The sequence below is a fragment of the Emydura macquarii genome, unplaced genomic scaffold (genome assembly GCF_026122565.2).
Source record: "Emydura macquarii macquarii isolate MOO-44397 ecotype Brisbane River unplaced genomic scaffold, CSIRO-AGI_Emac_v2 contig_2205, whole genome shotgun sequence".
NCBI lineage: Eukaryota > Metazoa > Chordata > Testudines > Chelidae > Emydura > Emydura macquarii.
This window is the reverse complement of record NW_027132342.1, coordinates 14,944,564-14,966,344: the sequence shown is the minus strand read 5'-3', so window position 1 is coordinate 14,966,344 and position 21,781 is coordinate 14,944,564. Positions and strand designations below refer to the sequence as shown.

The following is a 21,781-nucleotide window of genomic DNA, read 5'->3' as shown; positions in this document are numbered from 1 at the left end:
GCAATTACTGCCAGAAACAGCAGTCCTGGCACAGGTTTGCTTCCAACAAATTGGGACCGGTCAGCTTTGCATTGTTTTTCCTCTAGGAACAAGCAGCTGGGATAACATGCAGAGCTTCTTAAGGTTCCAGAATACCCTCTTGCCAAACAATACCTACTGCAGTGTGTTGCAACCGTTTAAAAACAAGCTATGCAGGAGTGTGGGATTGCTACTTTCTTCATCCAGCATTTTGTAACTTCTGCAATCAACTCTTCCCCATCATCTCTGGGGGGAGCAGCAGCACTATTAGGTGTCGTGTGTCGTGTCCCCCCCCCCTCCCCCAGTCCTTTCAGTTCTTAGTTTGCTGACAGAAGCAGAAGGCCAGAGTCCAGCAGCAGGCAATACGGCAGGTTTATTGGGCTCTTTTCAAGCAAGCATCCATTAGGACCCCTCAGTCCTTTACACGAATAAATCTTCCCCCCTACTTCCTGTTTTATCTCAATTTTTATAATGTATCTTAACCAATCATTTCTTTAACAATATTACGAGATGATTCTTTAACCAATCCTAACATATTGTAACATAATTCTTTAACCAATCATATCCCACCACCTTAACTGATCACACTTAGTTATGCAACAGACAGAAACAATCAAAGAATCAGACAGAAATCATTCAAATAGATAATAGAGAATTGGGTACCATAAAGACGAGGAGAATTGGGTACCATAAAGACATAAGGAGTATAGATTTTACAACCACAACTGTTGATAAGTAATCCTTTTGCCAGACAGAATGCTATCAAACCAAGTTTCCATTAAACATTCTAGGATCTTTTCTTTATCTGGAGGTATTAGACTGAATCACCGTCTTAACAGCCTGATATTAGATATTATGTTGGAATGTGTGTATGTGACTGCACACTTCCCAGCTTATGGTCGCCACTCCTGCATCTGAGCCAAAGTACAAGGCCTCAGACTGTCACAGTGAGAGAAGGCCTGTGGTTTTGATTCTTTGTTTTGTACTCCTATAACCAGCTAAATGATAAGGATATACTTACAAAACATGGGCCTTTACAGGCAGGCCTGAATATCTATATTCTATATACTAACAAGCACACTAGAATTAAACTGAAGCAATCCTATTCAGTTTTACTCATTCCCTGCCTTTACCAAAGAAAAGGGGTGCGTGTAAGGGGAAACTGACTAATCTCTCCTCAGTTTGAATTTGCAACCAACATCTCCAGGAAAAATAAAAAAGCATTGATATGTTCACCTAATCTTCGCTGTAGTTGCTTGAGTAGGGGAAAGGGTGGGAAATAAATTCCAGAGATGAAGGGGGTGTAGAAAACTTGCATATCCTTCCAGCCAAGGCAGGATTATTGACGTAGGAAGTAGCCTGAGCAATGAGCCCATTTGGGGGTGAGGAAAGAAAAACTAGATTTTTTGGGGGAATGCATGTGATACTATTGTCCAAGCGTAGTAAAGTTATAATTTAAACTTAACTGTCTCACATTATGGTCACATTTCACAGTGTAGCATGGTTTGCAGTAGGAAGGAGTTCACACCTTTGCTGCCATTGTTTAGATCAGGGGTGGGGAACCTTTTTTCTGCCAAGGGCCTGATGGTGGTACGCGGAAGATGGCTGAGCGTCCGCTGCAGCATTTCCCCCGCCGCCGCCGTGAAACCGCGCCGCTGCCGAATTCCCCCCCGCCGCTGAAAAGGGGCAAACGGCAGCAGGGTTTCGGCAGCGGGCATTGCACCCCCACGGAACCCCGCTGCCACCATGAAACCGTGCCGCCGCCGAATTCCCCCCCCTGCCGCCGAATTCCCGCCAAATTCCCCCCCCGCCGCCAGGGCCAGACCAAATGATTTCCCGGGCCTTATACGGCCCGCGGGCCGGACATTCCCCACCCCTGGTTTAGATGAAGAGAGTTTTCTCCAAGACTGGGTTAATGAGGCAGCAGCAAAGAACACTTTACACTGTAATTGTTCTATCTCCACAATGGAAAAAGACAAAGGGGGGAAAAAAACGTCTTGTGGAAAATAGCAAAAACCATAGACACAGCTGACAGGAGATGAAGTAGGAATAGCTTATGATTATTTCATGCCTGTGTTTTCTTCTTCCATGCATTCTGGAATATGCAGTTTCAAGCTAGTTTGTATTTAGGTGCATTGACTCGCAAAGAAAATAGGACATTAGTAGGAAATTTTAATATTACTTGCCTCTTTCCCCAAATAATTTCAGGTTCTTATGTCCACCTGGATTTGAATAGATTTATAAGCCCTTGTTTCTATTCCTTACAACCATTGTTTTCACATTTTCTGTTCTTCTCTTGCAGAATGAGCCTCTGAACTCAGGTTATCATGGGTACCCTGCGAGGGACAATCAAGTAAGAGTCTGATTACAGTAAACTTTTGTGTGTGTGTGTCTTCTGAGGATGTTCTGGCAGACAGCTTCCTAACACTGTTTGTTTTGGAATGGGGACTGTTTTATTTCACTGGTTGAACACTTATGGAAGTATACAGTAAATTAAACACATTTTTGGCCATAGCACATATGGAATGTGGCTGCATGCATGATGAGGGGTTAAATGCGATCCCTCTGGTTCTCATTAAAGAATTTCCTGACCCTTGGCTATTCTTAAAACTGGACTTCAGATCCAAATCCCAAATATCCACTTGGTCTCCTTAGTTTTACTCAGTATAACCGTTCAGTCTGTGAACTCTTTGCTCCGTTTTGTTCTTATTGCTGTAACTCTAGCAGCTGGGGAGAGATGCAACACCATTTTTGTTCGAGAGGTCTCTTCACTTGCAGTGCTGCTGGAGCAGAGAATAGTGTGGCTCAGGATGGGTTGCTTCTAGCTCTTAAGAATTTGCCTTGGTGCTTTTTGAGTCCTGCAGGGCCTAAGTCCCATCCACCAATTCAGAATGTTTTAATTTTAAAATAGTAAAGACGATATGGTTCAGTCCATTGCAGCCATCTCAACATCCCCTTCCTATTCCACAGAAGGTGAGAAATGCCAGCTGATGAGTCTCTGTAGAGAAGGGGGAGGAGATGGCCATCATAAATTGTCTTTCTACCCTCCCATTGTAAGGAAATTTGTCACCCTTTGACCCTTTCTGCTTACAAGTCAACATTGTCCAGGTAGAAATCCTGAAGCTTGTCTGAAACCTTTATTCTAAGCGTGGAATTGAATTTTATGGAGATTTTTTTGAGGGAACTAAGCAAGAAGTATGGGCATGTGCCCAGCAGAAGTACAGCAATGTTTGTATCCGGTTTGTCATAATCATCTGACATAGTCTTAACAAACACAGTTGTGTTGTACTGAAAAACAAACAGAAAACCTCCTCAACACTGTTGTAGGAACACCATATTCATATGTTAGCTGAGTTTGTATCTGTGCTTGCCATGCTGCTGAACAAACAGATCAGTGCATTCAAGGGGAATTTGAGAAATTATTCCATGTGGCTCCAAGGGGGTGAGGGGATTGTGTTGGGTGACCGTAGCATGTGTGGATAGAATGGCACCAGAGCCTATGGTGCAGTGTAGTCTGTGATCTCCTATTGCACAAAGTGCTGGAAAAAAGGTGGACCAACCACACCAGTTATGCAGGCACATTTCGGGGATTCCCAGCTACACTGCAAAAAGAAAAGCCTAGTCCATGCTACAGTATTTTGGTGCCGCAGCTAGCTGTATGCCTTATTTTAACGCTCAAGACCATTGTTCAGAGCAAGTGCAATTACAGACCTTGCCCCCATTGCATCCTGCCCTGGGTTTCTCTACAGACAGAAAATTAAGTGTTGTAGCTACAATGCTGCAGTTAGTTCTGTCAGTGCAGTCTTACAATGCTCCTGGCCCCACCATACAGTAGTAGATTTGGCAGTTCAGAATACTGGCTCTGTCATCGGTCATGCAACTCTTCTCTTGGCAGCAGTTGGGTCTGAGAACACTTGCATTGGTACTCATCCGCTCTCAGCTCTGCTCCCTCCTGTCTTTCAACCCCCATCGTTCAGGGCCAGCCTGAGAGCACCTGGGACAGTATATGAACAATGCTGAATGTTCTCACTCGCTCTGCACCCAAACCTCTGGGACAGCAACGGGAGATGCAAAAAGATAAAATACAAAATACAGCTTTTGTAACCTGAACATGTTTAAACCTCATGAGGATTTGCCTAAAAAGCAAAGGACAAAAATCAGTTGCTATTCAGCAGCCAGTCTATGCATGCACATGTCCCATTGTACACACTTTCCTTGTGAGTCCCCTGGCAATCAAATCCATCTCTCTACTACATTATTATTTTAATTATAAGACAGTAGCTCCAGATGCCCCAGTCAAGACTAGCGATACATTGTGCTAAGCACTGTAGAAATGTAGAATAAGAATGTCTACTCCAACATGCGTATAATCTAAATAGGGTGCAGGTGTGACTGGTGGGCATAGAACACAAGGGGGCGGGAGGAACGGGGAACGAGACCAGGGTGATAGTAATGGAAATGCAGGGTTGAATATATTAGCTAAATGTGGCAGGTTTCATGGTGGTTTGGGTTTTTTTTTTTTAAGGTGAGTGACACACCAGCAAAACAGGAGCAGAAAATCAATCATGCAACAGAATTACAATGAGTTATTGAATAATCAGACTAAAATCAAAGATCTTCCCCTCTGCAAGAATTGTCACCCAAAGGAGAGGTAGTGTTCATTGTACCTTAGGCCCAGAGTAAATTTGGCAGTAGCTTGGGAGAGAGGTTGGTGAGATTGGCAATTGTGAAACTATAATCCTTGGCCGTCATGAGGCATGTGTGAATCCCTATGCAGGACAGTATTATTCAAAGCATCCATTGGAACAAACAAACAAAACGTGAAGCGGGTGCAAATACCGTATAGGCTGTGAGGCCACGGACATTATGCATCTGCTCCAGTCAGGTACCAGTAAGCTGCATCAAGAGCTGTAAGAGAAGTGCCTCAATCTACAGGTCCTGCAATGCTTTCAGGGAGGGCTGCCTGTGGACTCTGTACATCTGAAGCAGAATGACTCGTTTGGATTGACTGCACCATAACAATCTGTGCCTGTTCTCTCTCTCTCTGGTACAAAATGCCAGAATTGCACTGCTGGGTGTAGCAGGAGCCTCTTGCAGAGGTTGACTCGAAGCCTTATTAGAGCCAGCTTTGCCTGCCATTAACTTGATTACAAACTCAGTTAAAAGTTCTAGTATAGACAGGACCTAAGGCAGTGTAGTTAATATTGAATTTGAGGCCCTTTTTCGTGAGGCTAGAGAACTCCCTCTCTTGACCACCTTTTTAAAGCTCCTGGGAGTCTGCTTCATTTCCCGTTGCACTCCATCCTTGCTGGGTAGTTCATTTAAGTTAGGACTGTGAGCCCCTCGCTTTCCTCTTGTAGTACATTCCCTGTTAGGTTATTAGCCAGTTGATTGGTTAGTTGTCTGTCCCTTCTGCCTGGGACCCTCTGTTCCATGACTACTGGTGGATGTTTACACCACAGTGCATAGTTTTTGATTTCCTGGTCATATATTTAATTTTGGTACTGGCAGGTATATTTTGCTCTACAAGTGTGTTTGTTCTCCTCTCTAATGACACCTGCTGATCTGGGAATCATAGGTCCTGCTATGGCATCTGTACCCTGGTAGATCATGGGGACATTGCAGGTGGGCATGGGAGGCAATGGATCAGCCAGAGTATGTGCTGGCAACTCTACGCAGGGCATTCATGGCCCCTCCATGAAGGTGAGCACAGGAGTCAACATATTAGCCTGTGTATAGACATTTCCGGTGGCAAGTTATTTTGTAGAGGTTTCCTGGCAGGCCAAGCAACTTCGCTTTTTAACCCTCATGTTTTCACTTTAGTAAATCTTTCTGTAAAATGATTTTTCTTTCATATTTGCTCCTTGCTATTTCTTGATATGTTAGGGTTTTTTTTCTAGTCTCACTTTTGGCTCTGAGGCAGATGAAATTCAGGCCTGGCTTTCACTAATGAGATTTCAAGGCTTTTAGCTAATCTGATTGGGAGCCTTTAACCTGATAGCAGCAGAGAGCAAAGTCCTGTGTAGCCACAGGCTGGGTCTGGTGGTGTAAAGATGGCAGTGTTCAATCTATCACCTGGTTCTTTGCAGTGTAGGAGGCAGGAGAATATGTGTAATAATCCAGGCTCCTGCTAAAATAGTTCTGAGGTACACAAGCAGCAGTTTGGTCTGTTGAATGAAATTTCTCCTTTCAAGTGGGAGCTGAATTTGAACTGGTGATTTAGGCTCAGATCCACAGATGGACTTAGGTGTTGCAGTGTTGAACTTTGTCTGCAGAAACTTAGGTACAGAGTAAGTGTAGGTGCCTACAGGGCTCAGCAGCAGCCAGGCAGGAGTTTTGTAGATCGTAGTGGAGCGTAAGTCTGGGAGTTAGGTGCCTTAATACCTTTATGTATCTGGGCCTTAGTGTTTAAAAGCTCCATCTCTAACTCTTTCTGAGCTGTCACATTTATTTCTCTCTAAGAACTCTGCTGTTTTTTTTTTACCCAAGTCATTTTTCCTTAGCAGAAGTGGCAAAACTGAGTTTTTACTTTCTGGGTAAAAGTGCTCTGGGATAACTCAACCTTTCTTCCATTGTTTCCCACTGTCCCACTTGTTCATATGCCTTTTTCACTTCTTTGAACTATAGGTGCCATTCATTGACATTTGTAAACCTTTCACTGTGTCGTGGTTACACCATCTAGTGGATAAACCTTATCCAAACATTCTTGACTATTTCAGTTTTGTCTCTCTTCCTTCCTCCACCCTTCCATGTAATTGGTTCAAGGCCTCACTGGGTATGTCTACACTGCAATGTAAGCCCAGGATTGGTGGGATTCGAATCAGCTGACCTGTGTCAGGGAACCCTGGCCTTGAGCATCTAAACTTAGGGTTAAAAATACAATGTAGAATTTTCTGATCCTTGCTTGAATCTAGGCCACACTGCAGTGCATGGACCAGTGTCAAAGTACCATATCCCAAAGTTCCTAGCGATTCCCCCTTCCCTGGGTGGCAGATTGTTGGGACAGAGAGGACTAAGGAAGTTGCCCCATGGAATTGTGGGGTATTTCCAGATGATTCCCGGCATGTGAATCAAGCGGCGCTCTAGCTACACTGCACAGCAATATGGCTTGGCCCCTGGATCCTGGCTTGATTCAAGCTCAGACCCTGCAGGGCTGGAGGCTCCTGGGAATTTTGGTCCAACCCTGGTTTAGTGCAATTGCAGTGTAGATGCAAGGGGGTTAGCCTTGAGCCTGGGCTCAAGCGTGGGCTTACATTGCTGTGTAGACATACCCACTGATGCAGTGTGAGAGCACTCAGGGCTGCGGTACGGTATGTATCCTAAATTCTCTCCAAGTACTTAACTCTTTTACTGTTGTCAGAAGCAGCATGACTAAATCCGAATAGGGATTCCTCTGGAAGCCGTATTTGTCGCAATCCTGGTAATACCAATCAAGTATATTACAGTCTGGTTTATGATGGCTGAGCTGCTCCAGTTGGCTCCACGTGCTTGCTCCATTGTAGTCCTGCTGGTCTTTCCTGCCAGAGCAGTCATCTATGCTTGAAACGAGGGGAGCAACAGGAACAGATGAGTGTGTGGCCACCCCACCATGGCACAGGACTGGTGAGGATCCAGCTTTATTTGTTTGAAGGGAGAAAAGAAAAGCTTCTGTTGCAATATACAGTACTTCATTAGGGGCTATGTTAGAGCTTTTGCTTACTGAGTAGCGTGATGGGCAGGGCTACGAGGTTGTTTCCTAGGAATTGTCGGGTTTTTTTTAGGTGACTGGTGCAGTTGTCACCCACTCCAGAAAAGCATAGCACATGTAGTGGCAATACAGACTTCATCAGCTGGTGTGTCTCATTGATCTGGAGGGGAGCCGCCTTTATGGGTGAAGTGAATTCATTCTCTGTGGGCTATTCAGCCCTTGCCCCTCTGCTGAGTCTGCCAACAAAGGGACCAATTGTGGAGGTATTTTCTGTGATGTGAATACCTGCTCCGTAGGCACTGAACTGCTGAGACTTTCAGAACTCATTTCATGTGTCCCACCAAACAGCTCTTAGATACTATAGGCACATATACACAAGGAAATTGATCTTCATTGCTATAGTGGAATAACTCCCCCATGTGGACACTCTGCTCTGGAATAAACGTGACTTTATTCCAAAATAATTACTCCAGTTACTTCCAAATATGTATTCCGTTATGGCTATGCCAATCAATTTCCCTGTGTTGTATTTCTCTAGTGATTTTCATGCCAAATGCTTTATATAAATAATGCTTTATAAACAATATCTGGAATTTGCTTCAGCCACTCCAGTGGTGAAATATGGCTTTTCCCCAGTGTCATTTGAATATGGTACTTTTCCTCATTTTATTCCAAAGTGCTGAGTAGCAGCATTGATATGTACCATATTTTGTAGGCAGAAAGTAATTGCACAAATTGGAACTGAGCCACAAAAGTGATCTTCAATTACCATAAAGTGCTATGGTTTAGAATGTTGGTTTGAAGCCTCATTTAAAAGATTGCTCCTGAAGGAGTATAGACTTCTAACATCATACTAATTTGGAGGAGAAAATTCCATCTATTACATCACAACTACTATTTCATGCAGTAGCACCTTCCTGGTTTCCCATGCAAGTACTAGCCAATCCCGACTTTACTCTTTTTTTGTGAGTACAGATGAGAACATGGTCCAAGGTAGAATGGCTGGTAGTAAAAACTTTGTCACTACCCCCTTTGGTCTGGGTTCAGTCTTGAGGTAAAAAGTTATCTAACTTAGTGGTTCCCAAACTTTTTCCCTCAAAGGAAGGACCCCTTTGGCATCTGACAACATGTCCCGGACCCCTTTCATTTTTGGTATTACTGGAAAGCCCCTGCCAGAGTGGGAATGTCCCTGCCAGCATGACCACTCACACATGGTGCGTGTGAGGTCATGGTGTGCAGACGACGTTATTTTGAGAACAAAATGGCATTCTCCATGTGGTAAAAGTGCTGGGACGCTGCTCTGGCATGTTCTGGCCTTGGTTCAATTGACAGACCCCTTCATAACCCACGGCGGAACCTCCTTTGGGAACTACTCATCTAATCCATTTCCAACTGAGCCATTGACCTCTTTATTCTTATTCACTTATTGTTTTAAAATGTATTCTGAAGCAACTTAGCCATAAAGGTTTGTGTATTAGTGCCTGTCATGGATGTGAACTGGTTCAGATGAGCCATGCATCATTGGCAGAGGCTTTGAAACAGGCAGTCTTTTCTGCTGCTTGATCCCTTTCTGGCAACTGGAAAATTCACAGATCTGTGCCTAGTTCTTATAGGCTCAGCACAGCCCCTCCACCTCCTCCCAGTCCCTTGTGATGTGTGGAATTCGGCAAGAAGGTTCTTCGTGATGAAATGTAGTGTGTTTGCAGCCTCTCCCAGGGGAGGTGTACTGCAGAGCAGCCAGGCTTCCTGATGTAACCTCCTCACACATATATTACCACTTCTGTCTGGGGGTCCCTCTCTGTTAGGTACAGCATCTTCAGGCCTTCTTCATTTGGGAAAGGGGGCAGCTAGCAGGGAGTTCAATAGGAGACAGGTCTCCCCATTGCCCTCTGACTGATTTGGTCTGAGTCTGTTTCCTGTACTTTGGTTGTCCTGCTCACATTAGAGGAGGGGCGAAGTGTAGCAGTACGAGTTGGGATTCCACATTGGGTGTTGGTCTCTTTTAAGATAGAGATTTTCCTGCTACAATAAGTACTATCTGTGATTCAAAATGTCTACAAGGGAGAAACGAGGGAATAATTCAGCCTGTTCTTTTCTTTTTTTTCCTTTGTGGTTCCCGTCATGGACCGGGACCCTATTGTGCCAGGCGCTGTACAAACACGAAGCAAAGAATTTACAGTCTTAGGGCTTGTCTACGCAGGGAGTTAGTCAGGAGTAGCTATCCCAGAATAACTCCATGTGTACCTGTAGCTATTCTGCAATAAAATCTTAAAACCCTCTCCTGCACATAAGATCAGATGAATTGAGGTTAGACTTGTTAAATCTTTTACTTCACTACTTTTCCAGCATTTGTCAGCAAGGAGTAAAATGTTTGCACTAGACAGGCCCAGTAACATGTTCTGTTGTTGATCTAATGTGCAACTTCTTTCCAAAAATAAAAAGATTCAGTTTAGAAAACTGCAAGATATAAACATCTGGGCACATCGTATTTAAAGGGAGAGAGAAATCTGGGAAGCAGGCTTGCTGAAAGATATTGAGGAGTGATATTGACCAGTGTGTTAGATATGAGATTAAAATGTAGCGTGTTAGCAACAATAAACTAATTTAATGTAAGGGTGCATACATATAAAGACATTTAACAGAGTAGGAAGGGAAAAGACCTTCTTAAGACATCTCTGATACAAACACGGGGCTTAATATGTCCAAGTCTGTGCACCTCCGCATCAGTAAGATATTGATGGATTGGAAGGAGTTAAAAGCAACATAAATCATAAAGTTTTGGAAGAGAAGAGTAAGAGTCAAATATTCCTTAGGGAAAGAAACTATAGGGAAGAGCCAGCTGGATGCTGAAGCTGGTATAGCACATGGTGAGGCACTTTAAGTAGTTGCAGCTGCATGGGTGAGGGTGGAAGGGGAAGAGGAAAGATGGGACCCACTCAGGGCTACCTCTTCATCTCCAGTACCACCTACTCTCGGACCCAGAACTGTGCAGAGGCGAGATCCCTCTAGGGGTACTAGGACCCGTGTGAATCACAACCTTCATCCCAGCCATGAACCTACATTGGATCATCATGCAGCCCATTTCCCTGCCAAAGCAGGAATCTTCCCTACCGTACTAGTGCTCTGGCCAGCCTAGTCTTGCATGTTTCAAACAATGGGCCCACCACTCTTTCCATTGGGAAACTAGGCTAATAAAGTTCACGGTCAGAAAGCTAGCATTCAGCCTAGATTTTCCTGTTCTCAAGTGCAGCTCAGAACTCCCCGTTAGACCCCCTTGTAAACACCAAGGAAGATTAGGAACAATGGGGTCTGATTAAGAGTAATGAGTTCAAATTGAGAACAGGGAAATCTAGGCTGACCAGAAGGTGATCACCGAGGCTCACCGAGTCAGGACTAAAAATGTGCAAACGTAATGTCTGTCTTGTTCACGGATATTTTTTTCTTAGGAATATTTAGAGAGCTGCTAAGTGAGGGAAGCCAAACCACACAGGAGATGGGAAGTTCTCAGTTTCATGGTGTGTCTGTAGTTATCCTATTGTTATCTTCTGAACTGAAAAAAAGATCACTTAAATATCTTACGTTTGTTTAACGTTTTTCATTCTGAAAGATCCTCAGACACTTTATAAACTTCCTCTCTGGGTATCTATAAATATCTGCACACATCACTGCAACCACCACATAGCTGACTGCAATATTTTTTTTAAACTGCATGCTGCAACACCACACTGCAGTAGATAATTCATTTTCAGTCCTGAAGTCCCAGCTCTGACACGATCCACACGCCAATCAGCAGAAAGAAAAGGAGCTTGGGGGAGGAGACATATGAGATTGATGTCATTACATTGCTAGGAAGACTGTGACTGAATAGAACCAATAAAGGACTGCCTGCTGTGTGCCACATGGAGGGACATAGCTGATCTGGATGGCTATATCCCTGCTTTGCCAGAAGAGGGCACCCAGTGCATAGCAAGTGCCGAATGATACGGGGGAAACAATTCAAGACTCCAGAGCTGGATCTAGCTACAGAATGGATGTACAGAAAAGCTAAGAGTGCACAAAGATTCCTCCTTCCTCTCCTGAAAGCCATTCTTGTTTTCTAAAAGTGAGTCTTTTAGACTCTCCTGTCCACCCCGAATTTGTTGTATGCAGTGTTGTAGTGTGTTGGTCCCAGAATATTAGAGACACTGTGGTGAGGTAATATCTTTTATTAGACCAACTTCTGTTGGTGAGAGAAATGAGCTTTTGAGCTTACACAGAGCACTTCTTCGGAGCTGGGAAATGTACTCAGAGTATCAATCACAAATTTGTGACTTGCTGTGGGACAGGAATGTCTTAAAGTTTGGGAGGAAGATGGGAAGTGGAGGGTGGAAACTGCTGGTTATTTGAAGGAGTTAAGCAACTAGGAAGCAGGAAAAGGCATGATTAAAATAGGTGTATGAGCGGCTAGTAAGCATTTAGTTATGGCTGTTCTCTGTGGACGTGTAGGAGGCTAATCTTGACAAGAGATCTTATTATTGGAGGTGGGAAGAAAAGGTTATGGACAATTCCACAAAGAGCAGGGGGAACCCAGTGCAGGCTCTGTATGTATGAAAGGGTGGTGATGGCTGTGCTATCCCCAAATAAAATTTACTTTGGAAATAGAACAGAGTTAATCTGAGGGGCTGTGGGAGATCTTTGCTGGCAAGATATGGAAGAAAAGGTTTTAATCATGGAACCGTCTCTATCCAGTTGCTAAATATTATATATCCAAGACGGTGGACAAAGTGGGAAATACAGGAGGATCTTGCTGAGAAATTTTGGAGAAAGGCAACTGACCCCTGGGCACCATGGCTGTTCTGAACTCAGCATGGTTTTGAGCCTGCATTATCATTATGAATATTTGAATGGGCTGTCAATCATCATTCCTACTCAGTGTTTTATATATGTAATGGGAGAGTCACTGATCTGATCTAGGTACATCTCCCTTTCAGGCCCCTAGCTACCCTAGTTTCCCTAGAGACCATTCTTTAGAGAGCACCTACTTTCTCCAATGCATACCATAATCTATCAAACCATTTATATGACTATAGAGGGAACAGGACTCCCACTCCTCAACGCTTTTTCCAGTGGTCCGAAAACAGGTGTTTCCATCTATACCATGACAGATTGAAGGCTAAGGCCCTTCTGTCTGTGTCATTAATTGTAATACTGGAGGTCTCCTGTGGCTGACATATGATGTATCCAGCCAGGTGCCAAGCAGCTGGGTGGGTCAATTCTTTGAGACAGCTGTCCCACAGCTTTGTTTCTTCCTTGCCTGGCTTAAAACCCGAGGGCTGAAGGAAGCTATGGAGTCTCGTGACAAGCCTTTCTTCTGCCTTGCACAGATAAGCTGGGCCAGGTGGTGAACCCCAAGAACCACCTCAGTGGTATGACTCCTCTATAAGAATTCCATGTCACTAGCGTACTTGAAGGTGGGATTCCTCCCTCTCACCACAAACAATTCCATGCAGCCCCTGCCCCGTCTTCTGTTACACAAGGAAAACTGGACTAACAACCTTCAATCTCAGTATTTCCTCACTTCCAGGCGGCTGTGTTGCTCGCTTTTACTCTTAGGCTATTGGGAACTGCAGTAGGTGGACAACAAATTACCCCCAATGTATTAATTGCTCCAATGCTGCCTCTTTTCCCTCTTGCATCTCATGCCGCAGCACCCACTGTAAGAATGGAATGAATGGGAATGTCCAAACTACTGCTATTCTGCAGACTTTTCCTGCTTGGTAAACAAGCAACTCTGCATTTGCTGGTGCAAGATGGTGCACTGAAGAATCCTGTCTCTTCTCAGTAAATAGATGCTCCTTAAGAAAGAATGGTGGATGGAAACGATGTTCATGCTCTTCCTAAAAGAGAGGGTTGCTCTCAACATAGAGTAGGATGTAGGATAACTCTAGAATAGGTATTTATGGATTCTGCTCCCCAGAGGTTTCTGGATATGTGGGGGAGGAGAGGGCAGGGGAAGGGCTGTAGACACTATTTTGATTCAATCCATTAGCAGATTAATCGACAATGTCTTGGCTTAATAACTCTCCTAGATTTCCCAGTGGGTCTGAGGAGGTACGGGCAGAAGCAACAATGTCTTTGGGGGGAGGGGGGTGGCAGGTGGAAGAAGAGAAGTTTAAAGGAAATGTCTCTGAAAAAAAGTCCAGTTAGTAGGAGTGACGTGGCAGCTGTAAGTGTGCTTTAATTCTGCTGCCATTTTGAGGGGGTGGGGTGGGTGCATTTAATGTCCTTGGTCTGTTGCGCTAATTTGGTACAGAAAAAATTCTCTGTTCTGCATTAATTGCTGGCTGGATTATGTTTTGCAAGAAGTCTGTAATTAGAGGACAAGGGTTCTCTTTCTAACAAAGGTCAGAGGCTGTTGTCTCCTGTGGCCATGGGTAAAATGAACAGAACTGTCTGACAGGATTTTTTTAGCTGAAAACCTGAGCAGATGTCATGTTGTGTGTTGAGAGGAGGTGGGGGAGGAGGGGGAATCCATGACCCATCTTTTCCTCTGCCCCCCTTTCTATTAGGCCAGCCAATCATTGGGGAGTAGATTTAGCTGCTGCCGCCACCACCCACACAGGAGACGGCTTGTAGCTCTTGGCAGTTTTAGCAGGAATCTGAATCTTTAACTCTTTGGTGGCTGTGAATGGTGATGTGCTGCTCTGTCACCTGTGCGGGGCTGAGCTGTACTTGCTTTCTGCCTAATGCAGATTTTCTGAAGGGATTGTTGCTGATGAGTCCAGCTGAAATTCCCAGAAGGATTATAATGTGGAGATGCTTAAGTAACTGCCATATAATACGTCTTAACCTCTTGAGCTTCATCATCACTCCCCTGTTACAGCCTGGATGCCTGGGTTACACATTTTTACATGTCAACAAAACAGCCCTGGGAAACGCCTATTGCTTTTTATGATTGTCATCTGTATTTACCAGGCATCTATCACCCTGGTACCTAAGCACACGTTATATAGGTGTAAAATAGTATTAAACAATTTCACGTGATAGAGGAGTGTGTATTTTCCAAGCCATGTGTAGCAGCCAACTCTGATCCTTTGCAAGGATCTAAAAAGGTGGAGAGCAGCCAGAAGAGTAAATGTCATGGAATTCAAAAGCTTTCTTTTGAAAGCTTGGATAAAGGAGATCTCTTGTATCTTGTGGTACACGTGGCCAGGTTTGGGCTGTCATGTATTTCCAGAGGGATGGAATTTCAGAGCTGACTGCTGGAGTTTCACCCAAGGACAAATAGCTGATGTACTCCCTCTGAGAGCAGTTGTGGCTGCGCACAGGAGGCATGTTGGTCTCTGAGATAGAGTCCAAATTATTTTGGGCTTTGTAGATAGTAGCCAATACTCTGAATATCACTCAAAAGTTAATTTAATCACTGTACAATATTCAACACAGGTGTAATATGTTCTTAGTGATCTATGCCACATAAAGGGCAAACAATTGCATTTAGCATAATTTGGAGACTTTGACTGCCCTTCACATTTAGCATTAGTGTAGAGCTGATTTTTTTCTTCCTTCTTGCCACTTCCCTATTTGGGGTTGGTGACTTTTATAGCCTTCTTCTAAAATTCGTGATTGTACACGAGGCTGTCATGTCTCTGAGGTCTGCTGATATCTGGTCCATGTACCAAGTCTTTGGTCTCCCCCTTCGTCATTTGTTCACTTTGGGTCAACCTATTTGTGCATATGTCTGTCCTCAAATTTGCCTCCAGCTGATGTAAGCAACCCACTACAGCAACACAGTAAAATCACCTCCCTGAATGGTGTAGAGCAATGCTTGATCTACTTCAGTCGACGCAGTGCTAGTGTAGATATTGAATGACCCGAGTTGACCCTAACAGTCCTCCAGCAGTGGTCCCCCTTCCTGTGACAGTGACTGCTCTGGTCACAATTTTAAACTCCACTGTGCAGGGATCACAAGACCGGAAGCCCCTCCCCCCTTCCTTCCACTGGTGTTTTGAAAATGCCTTTTCCTGGTTGCCCACCTTGGCAAGCACCGCTAGCAGCTCACCCTTGTTGTGTGCAACTGGTCATGCTGGCTCCTCGCACAGAGAGGAATTAGACACACTCCTGCCTGGAGTAGACAGAAAGTACTGGGTCTCCTGGGCTTGTAGGGGGGAGGAGGCTCTGCAAGCCTATGACATTCCCCTGGGTACAATTTGGACAGATGGACAGCTATGTCCCCATAAATCTCCAACCTGGGGTGCCTTTTACATTGCTTCGCTGTGAGAGCAATCACTCCTGGTCCTGCTCTCACACAGCCACTGGCATGTAAATTGCTCCCAGTTATATTGTATAAGTGTTATAGCTAACCACTCATGAATTATGTTACATGGCAACATCAGCAAATTCCCAGTCCCAGACCTTCTCCCAGAAATGTGTGTCCAGCTCTCTCCTTCTGGACCAGTGTTTCTCAACCTTTTAAGTAGCAAGTACCCCCTAACTTCTGAAAATTTTAATAAGTACCCCAACACTTAATTTTGCATGGGATTTTATATTTATAGACTAATGTGAGCCATATGTTGGAAGAAGGGCTGAGTATATAAGGCTGTGATATGACAGATGTCAGATCTCGTGTGGGTAGGATTACTACTTTTACACCACTGGTGCACAACTCAAGTATGTACTTGGGCTAGAGGTGATGTTGGCCAAAGCTAGGAGGCTTTGAGTGGCATGCCAATGCTGGGGAATATAAAGCACTGCGTCAAATTTTTTGCCATAGATTTGAGAGGAGAAAGGGGTGAGAGAGAGATAGGAAAAGAGGGTAACTGGTGAAATCTGGAGCTGTCATAGTTGCCAATTTCACTGCTCAGCTAGAGCAGTGAAATTGACAAGTTTTCTGAGCCCTGGGCTTTGAGCCAGGGAAATGGGGCTGCCACCTGGGCAAGTTGCAAGCGGCTGCTGCCTGGCTGCCAGCCCAGGTGGTGGGCGACTGCCACCCAATCAGAGTTGGGGCAGAGGAGGCTTCCGCATCGGCTGGGACCCAGGGATGTGGGTAGGTGGCAGCTGCCCGTCTTCAAGCCAGGGTGCTGGAGGCTGTCCCTCGGCTTGGAGCCGGGGCGCGGATGGCTGCCACCCAGCTGTGAGCCCAGCTCGCAAGGTGCAGGAGGTTGCCACTGGGCTCCCACTTGGCAGGAAGCGGGGGGCTGCCACACGCCTCCCAGCTGGGAGCTGGACCGGGTGGGAAGCAGGGGCTGCCGCCCGGCTTCCCCAGAAGTCGGCAGCTGCTTCCTGCCTCCCCTTCACTCTGTTTTTCCCTGGGTACCCCCTGCCTGTGTCTTGCATATCCCCAGCGGTACGCGTACTACAGGTTGAGAAACTATGCTCCACCCCAACTGCAAAATTGGTGCTGTTTTTTTTTCCCCGGTAGCTCCAGAAGACATAGAAGTCTTGGCAGACAGGAAGCTCCTCCACTACCTGAGGTTTACATGGGATCTGAGTGTTTTTTCTCTATGTAGAAAGGTTGAGAAACTATGTTCTGGATGATACAAGCTCATAGAAAGTCCATCATTTCAGTAATAGAAAATGATATATGCACAGCTCTGTTATGTCAAGTTGAGGTTCCCAAACACTTTAATCCAAACACACTGGTTTAGATAAAATAATAAAACAAGTTTAACTACAGAAAGAAAGATTTTAAGTGATTACAATAATGAGGCATAAAAGTCAGAGTTGGTTACAAAGAAAATAAAAGATAAAATGCAAACTAATACCTAATTTAGCAAATAAAATGAATTCAAAGCAAAGGTTTTTCTCACCACATGCTTTTTGCAGTCTCTTTACTGGTTGAAAGCCTCCTAGCCAGGACCCCTCCCCCAGTTCACTGTTTCTTCAGGTGTAGTTGCTGCTGTGAGCAGAGAGGAATGGAAGAGAGAGGTAATTTGTGTTGTGTCCTCTATTCTTATACCTTTCTCTCTTTCTCCATCTGGGGTTACACTGAAGCCAGTCTGTTATATAGGAACCCCGCAGCTGTTCATTGTCTCACTCAAAGAATGGCTGTTTACCCAGGTGATAGGTCAGGTGTCAGCATAGTTAAATAGACTATGTACTGATTAGCCTTTTGTCTCTGAGGAACTGGTTTGAGCTGTTTCCCCAGGTTTCGAATATGCCTTACTAACATCATATACTAGAACCTTACGTATGGCAATGTTGTATATAAAGTTATATTTTACCAGGACAATAATGTTCAGCATATTGAGTTTTCAAATGACCTCTCACAAAGCATACTTCGTACAAAATTTATCAGTCTTGTAAAAGTGGTGGACATGGGGTACAGTCTGTCACAAAGCCCAATAAAGAGGAAGAGGACTCCAGTAAGTGTATGCATACATTTTCCTTTACAGTGTTTAAAATTACAGATGGCACTCATCCCATCCCTCAATTATCAAGACAAAGGTATCGTCTTTTTGTTGTTTTATTTGTCTGAGAAGAGCTAGAGGTAGAATCAACAGAAGTAGAGTTGGCATCTGCTTTTCATTTACTTATGGGTTAGATGGGAGGGGGCATGAGGAGCAGTTTACGTGCATATGGATGCCACTTTTATTCTCCCAAGAGATCTCAATGAAACGTTTATGGAGATAATCTGCAGTCCTCTGCTGAAGGTTTCCAGGGATGGCTGCCTTATTTCTTCCTCCACAGTGGGCCACTTCCCCATGCCACTTTGCAATAGGTTTGGCTGGCACCATTGCAGTAAACAAGCTAGTGGCATACGGGCCAGGTGGCTTCAGGGTGCCAATAGCAGCTGTACTTTCTGTGGCTCTCTGACCTTCAGGAGTGAGATATCAGCTAAAATTACCACAACCTGTGGAAAACAGTGCCAGCGTTTAGTGCCATTGCCCATGCTCATGCCCATGGCATAGGGCACTGGAATTTTATAGCTTCATGTAACAGAAAATCTTGCCCTCCCCGCCATTGCCCCTGGTGGGCTGTACATACCTGGTGGGGCTGGAGAGCAGTGCTGTGCTGAGGTGCTCCAGAGCTGGAGTGCCAATAACCATTTCTTATTAAAAGTGTTTATGGGAATAAGGGAAGGGAATTGTGAAACTTACCTTTCCCTGTCCCTTGTGACTGTAAATCCAGTGGCACATCTATCTGCTTTTATCAGCAGTTTCTAGCGTGGTGGCCTTTTGGGGGGTGTCTCCCCCATCCACAGAACGCCTGACCCTGATGAGGATGAGAAAGAAGAGAATTAAGGAGGACATGTTCTGTGAGATCCTTCAAGCCAGTGCTGCATCAGACTATGAGCAAAGGGCTTGGGGTGGCAATGTGACCAAGAACATGGAGAAAGACAAGATAGAACAGGAAAAAGACCCAGGCATCGCCACAGGACAAGAGGCAGGAAATGCACCAGGACATAATGGGTCATTTTAAACAGCAAACCCAAATGCTGCAGACCTTGGTTGATCTACACTTCCAAAAATCCTGGGCTCTCCACCCTTTGCAGTCTTTAAAGAACTCAATGGTCAATGCTCCCTACACCTCCCCTTGTTCCACATGGCATCCCGGGATGGTCATTACCCCAACCACTCCACACTAGGGGGACGGTAAGGAAAACCTGCTTCATATACACTGACCGGTGAGAACCATGGTTGGTGTATGTATAGCCATAAAAGACAACCTGTGTGCCCTCAAATGGACATAAATGTTTGTTTCCTTTCTAATTTTAATTTTTCACCCTGTTAAGTTATGTTAAAAATGTGTATAACATTGCCCATAGTTTTATTAGCACATTGATTTTCTGCACTGTTTTCTACTCAAAGTTCTATTTTTGGAAAATCAAATTGTTTATTAGTTCACAACAAATATTGCAGAACACATAGTGGTAGTCAAAGCAAACAGTACGTGTAAATGCACACTAAGCACCACAGAACCAGCTTCAGGAAAATACTGTTATATTTATAAATGTGCAGCAAACTGCACATAATTCACACCTTCAAGAATACACCCAGTCATATTTATAAGTCTCAGTAGCACCCAGAGCTCTAGGTCAGGGGACAGTGCAGCACAGAACACTACTGTGGCTGATTGTTAAAATGCTCTTTCAAAGCCTCTCTAAAGTGCATAACTCCACGTTGGGCTCTTGGAATAGCCCTTGTGTATTGTTCTTCAAAGTCAGCAGACAACCTCTCCACCTCCACCCAGGTGGCAACTTTTCCCCCTTTGCTTAACAGATGTTGTGCAAGACACAACAGGCCACGATAACCATTGGGATATTTTTCTTACTGAGATCCAACCAGCATCCCTTCAGTCTACCAAAAGCACATCCAGCAGTCATTCTGCACCTGCTGAGGTGGTAATTGAATCTTTCCTTGGTGCTCTTGAGCTGGCTAGCATATGGCTGCAGGAGCAAGGGGTAGGCTGGGTCACCTACAACCGTTATTGGCATTTCGGTATCACCAGTGGTAATGCACCTGTTGGAAAAGCATGTCCCTGCTTGCAGCTTTCTGAATAGTCCTGTGTTCTTAAAGATGTGAGTTCATTCACCTTCTCTGACCAGTCCACAATGCATATCAGTGATGTGTCCCCAGTGATCCACCAACACTTGCATAGCCATGGAAAAGTAGCCCTTTCTGTTGAATATCCTTATGGTAAAATGAGGTGGTGCCAGAATAGGGATGTGTGTGTCATCTGTTGCCCCACTGCAGTTCGGGAACCCCATTGCTGCGGATCCATCCACTGTTTCCTGCGCTTTGTTGAGAGTCACAGCAGGAGACGATTAATGGCCCTGCATGCTTGGATGATAATGGCCCCCACTGTGAATTTTCTAACTCCAAACTGATTGCTCACTAACTAGCTGTCTAGTGTGACAAGTGCAGCTCTTGTTCTGGTGTCCATGTGCAGGAGGACTGGGGCGAACTCAGTATAGAGAAGCAGGAGTGTGGTTTCGTGCATCTGAATGTTTGGCTGCCACTGCTCATCGTTGCAAACCCGTGTTACGATGTGATCCCACCAGTCAGTGCTTGTTTCTCAGGCCCAGAAGTGATGCTCCGCTGTCTGCAGCTGCTCTATGAATGCCACCAGAAACCTTGAGTTGTTTTTTGCTATGTCTCACAGCAAACTGTCCTCAAAGAAATGGTTATATCCCCTCGTTGAGGTACTTCCTGCAGGTCTGCAAACACAGGAGAATCATGTTTCCTGTATTTGCCATGTGTATGAGAATAGTGCAGACCTGTGTGGGCTCCGTGCTTCTCTCAGAGATAGTGGATGCCGAAAAGTGCCTCGCAGGTTTGTGGGATTTTTTTTAAAAAGTGCAAAAATTATGAGATATGGATGGCATTATGGGATGGCGAAAGTTGCATGCTGGAAACTTGACCCCTAGCTCCCAGAGATCCCTGAGTGAGTCATTTCTATCCCACAACTAATTATGAAAATTTCCCAAAAGGCATTATGCTGGTTGGTGACCTGCGGCACACTGGAGACCAACCCATGGCGCACCATGCTTTGCATCAACATAGGCACTCCTGGTGAGTATGTGCAGTGCTGACGCAAGTAGCCATGTACATACCCCAATGATGTTGTACAGTAGCCAAAGTTTGTACAACGTAACTTGTGTTGACTACGTTTTGTAATGTAGGTATGATGGCCTTGGACACATCCCACTTTGGTCCTTCTGTATGTGGTTTGAGAACTGTGGATACACGTATTTGCAAAGTTTAAGTTTTATTTATGTCAGTCTCCCCATAATTTTTCTCTACTCCTGTACTCTACAGATATCAATTTTCCCTTAAATCTGCATTTGGTTTCTTCCTCCTACCTCTACTTAACATATAATCAATGCTATGCCTCCCAAAAGTCTTTTAGCAATTGTTTTAATTTCAGCCTTCCTTCTGGTGATTTCCTTTAGATCCCATTAGTATTGCCCCTTAATTAACTGGAGGAGTCATTCCTCTCCTCTCTGTAAATTATATACTCATGTTGGTCACTTCAGGATCCCTTCTAACACCAAAACCATGTAACTGGCATTCTGTTCGCAAAAACAAGCTGATGATCCAGACAGCTTATCTTGCTTTACGTACATAAAGCGTTTGTATAATCTTATTGATCTTTTTC

The 21,781-nt window shown here is 44.6% G+C and overlaps 1 protein-coding gene across 1 annotated transcript in view; it reads left to right on the top strand.

The window, feature by feature from the left end:
• RBFOX2 (RNA binding fox-1 homolog 2) overlaps window positions 1–21,781 on the top strand; it is a 228,266-nt gene that overhangs the window by 44,297 nt on the left and 162,188 nt on the right. Inside the window, 1 exon segment of the mRNA XM_067559410.1 lies at window positions 2,321–2,371. Coding sequence (XP_067415511.1) covers window positions 2,321–2,371 — 51 coding nt within the window.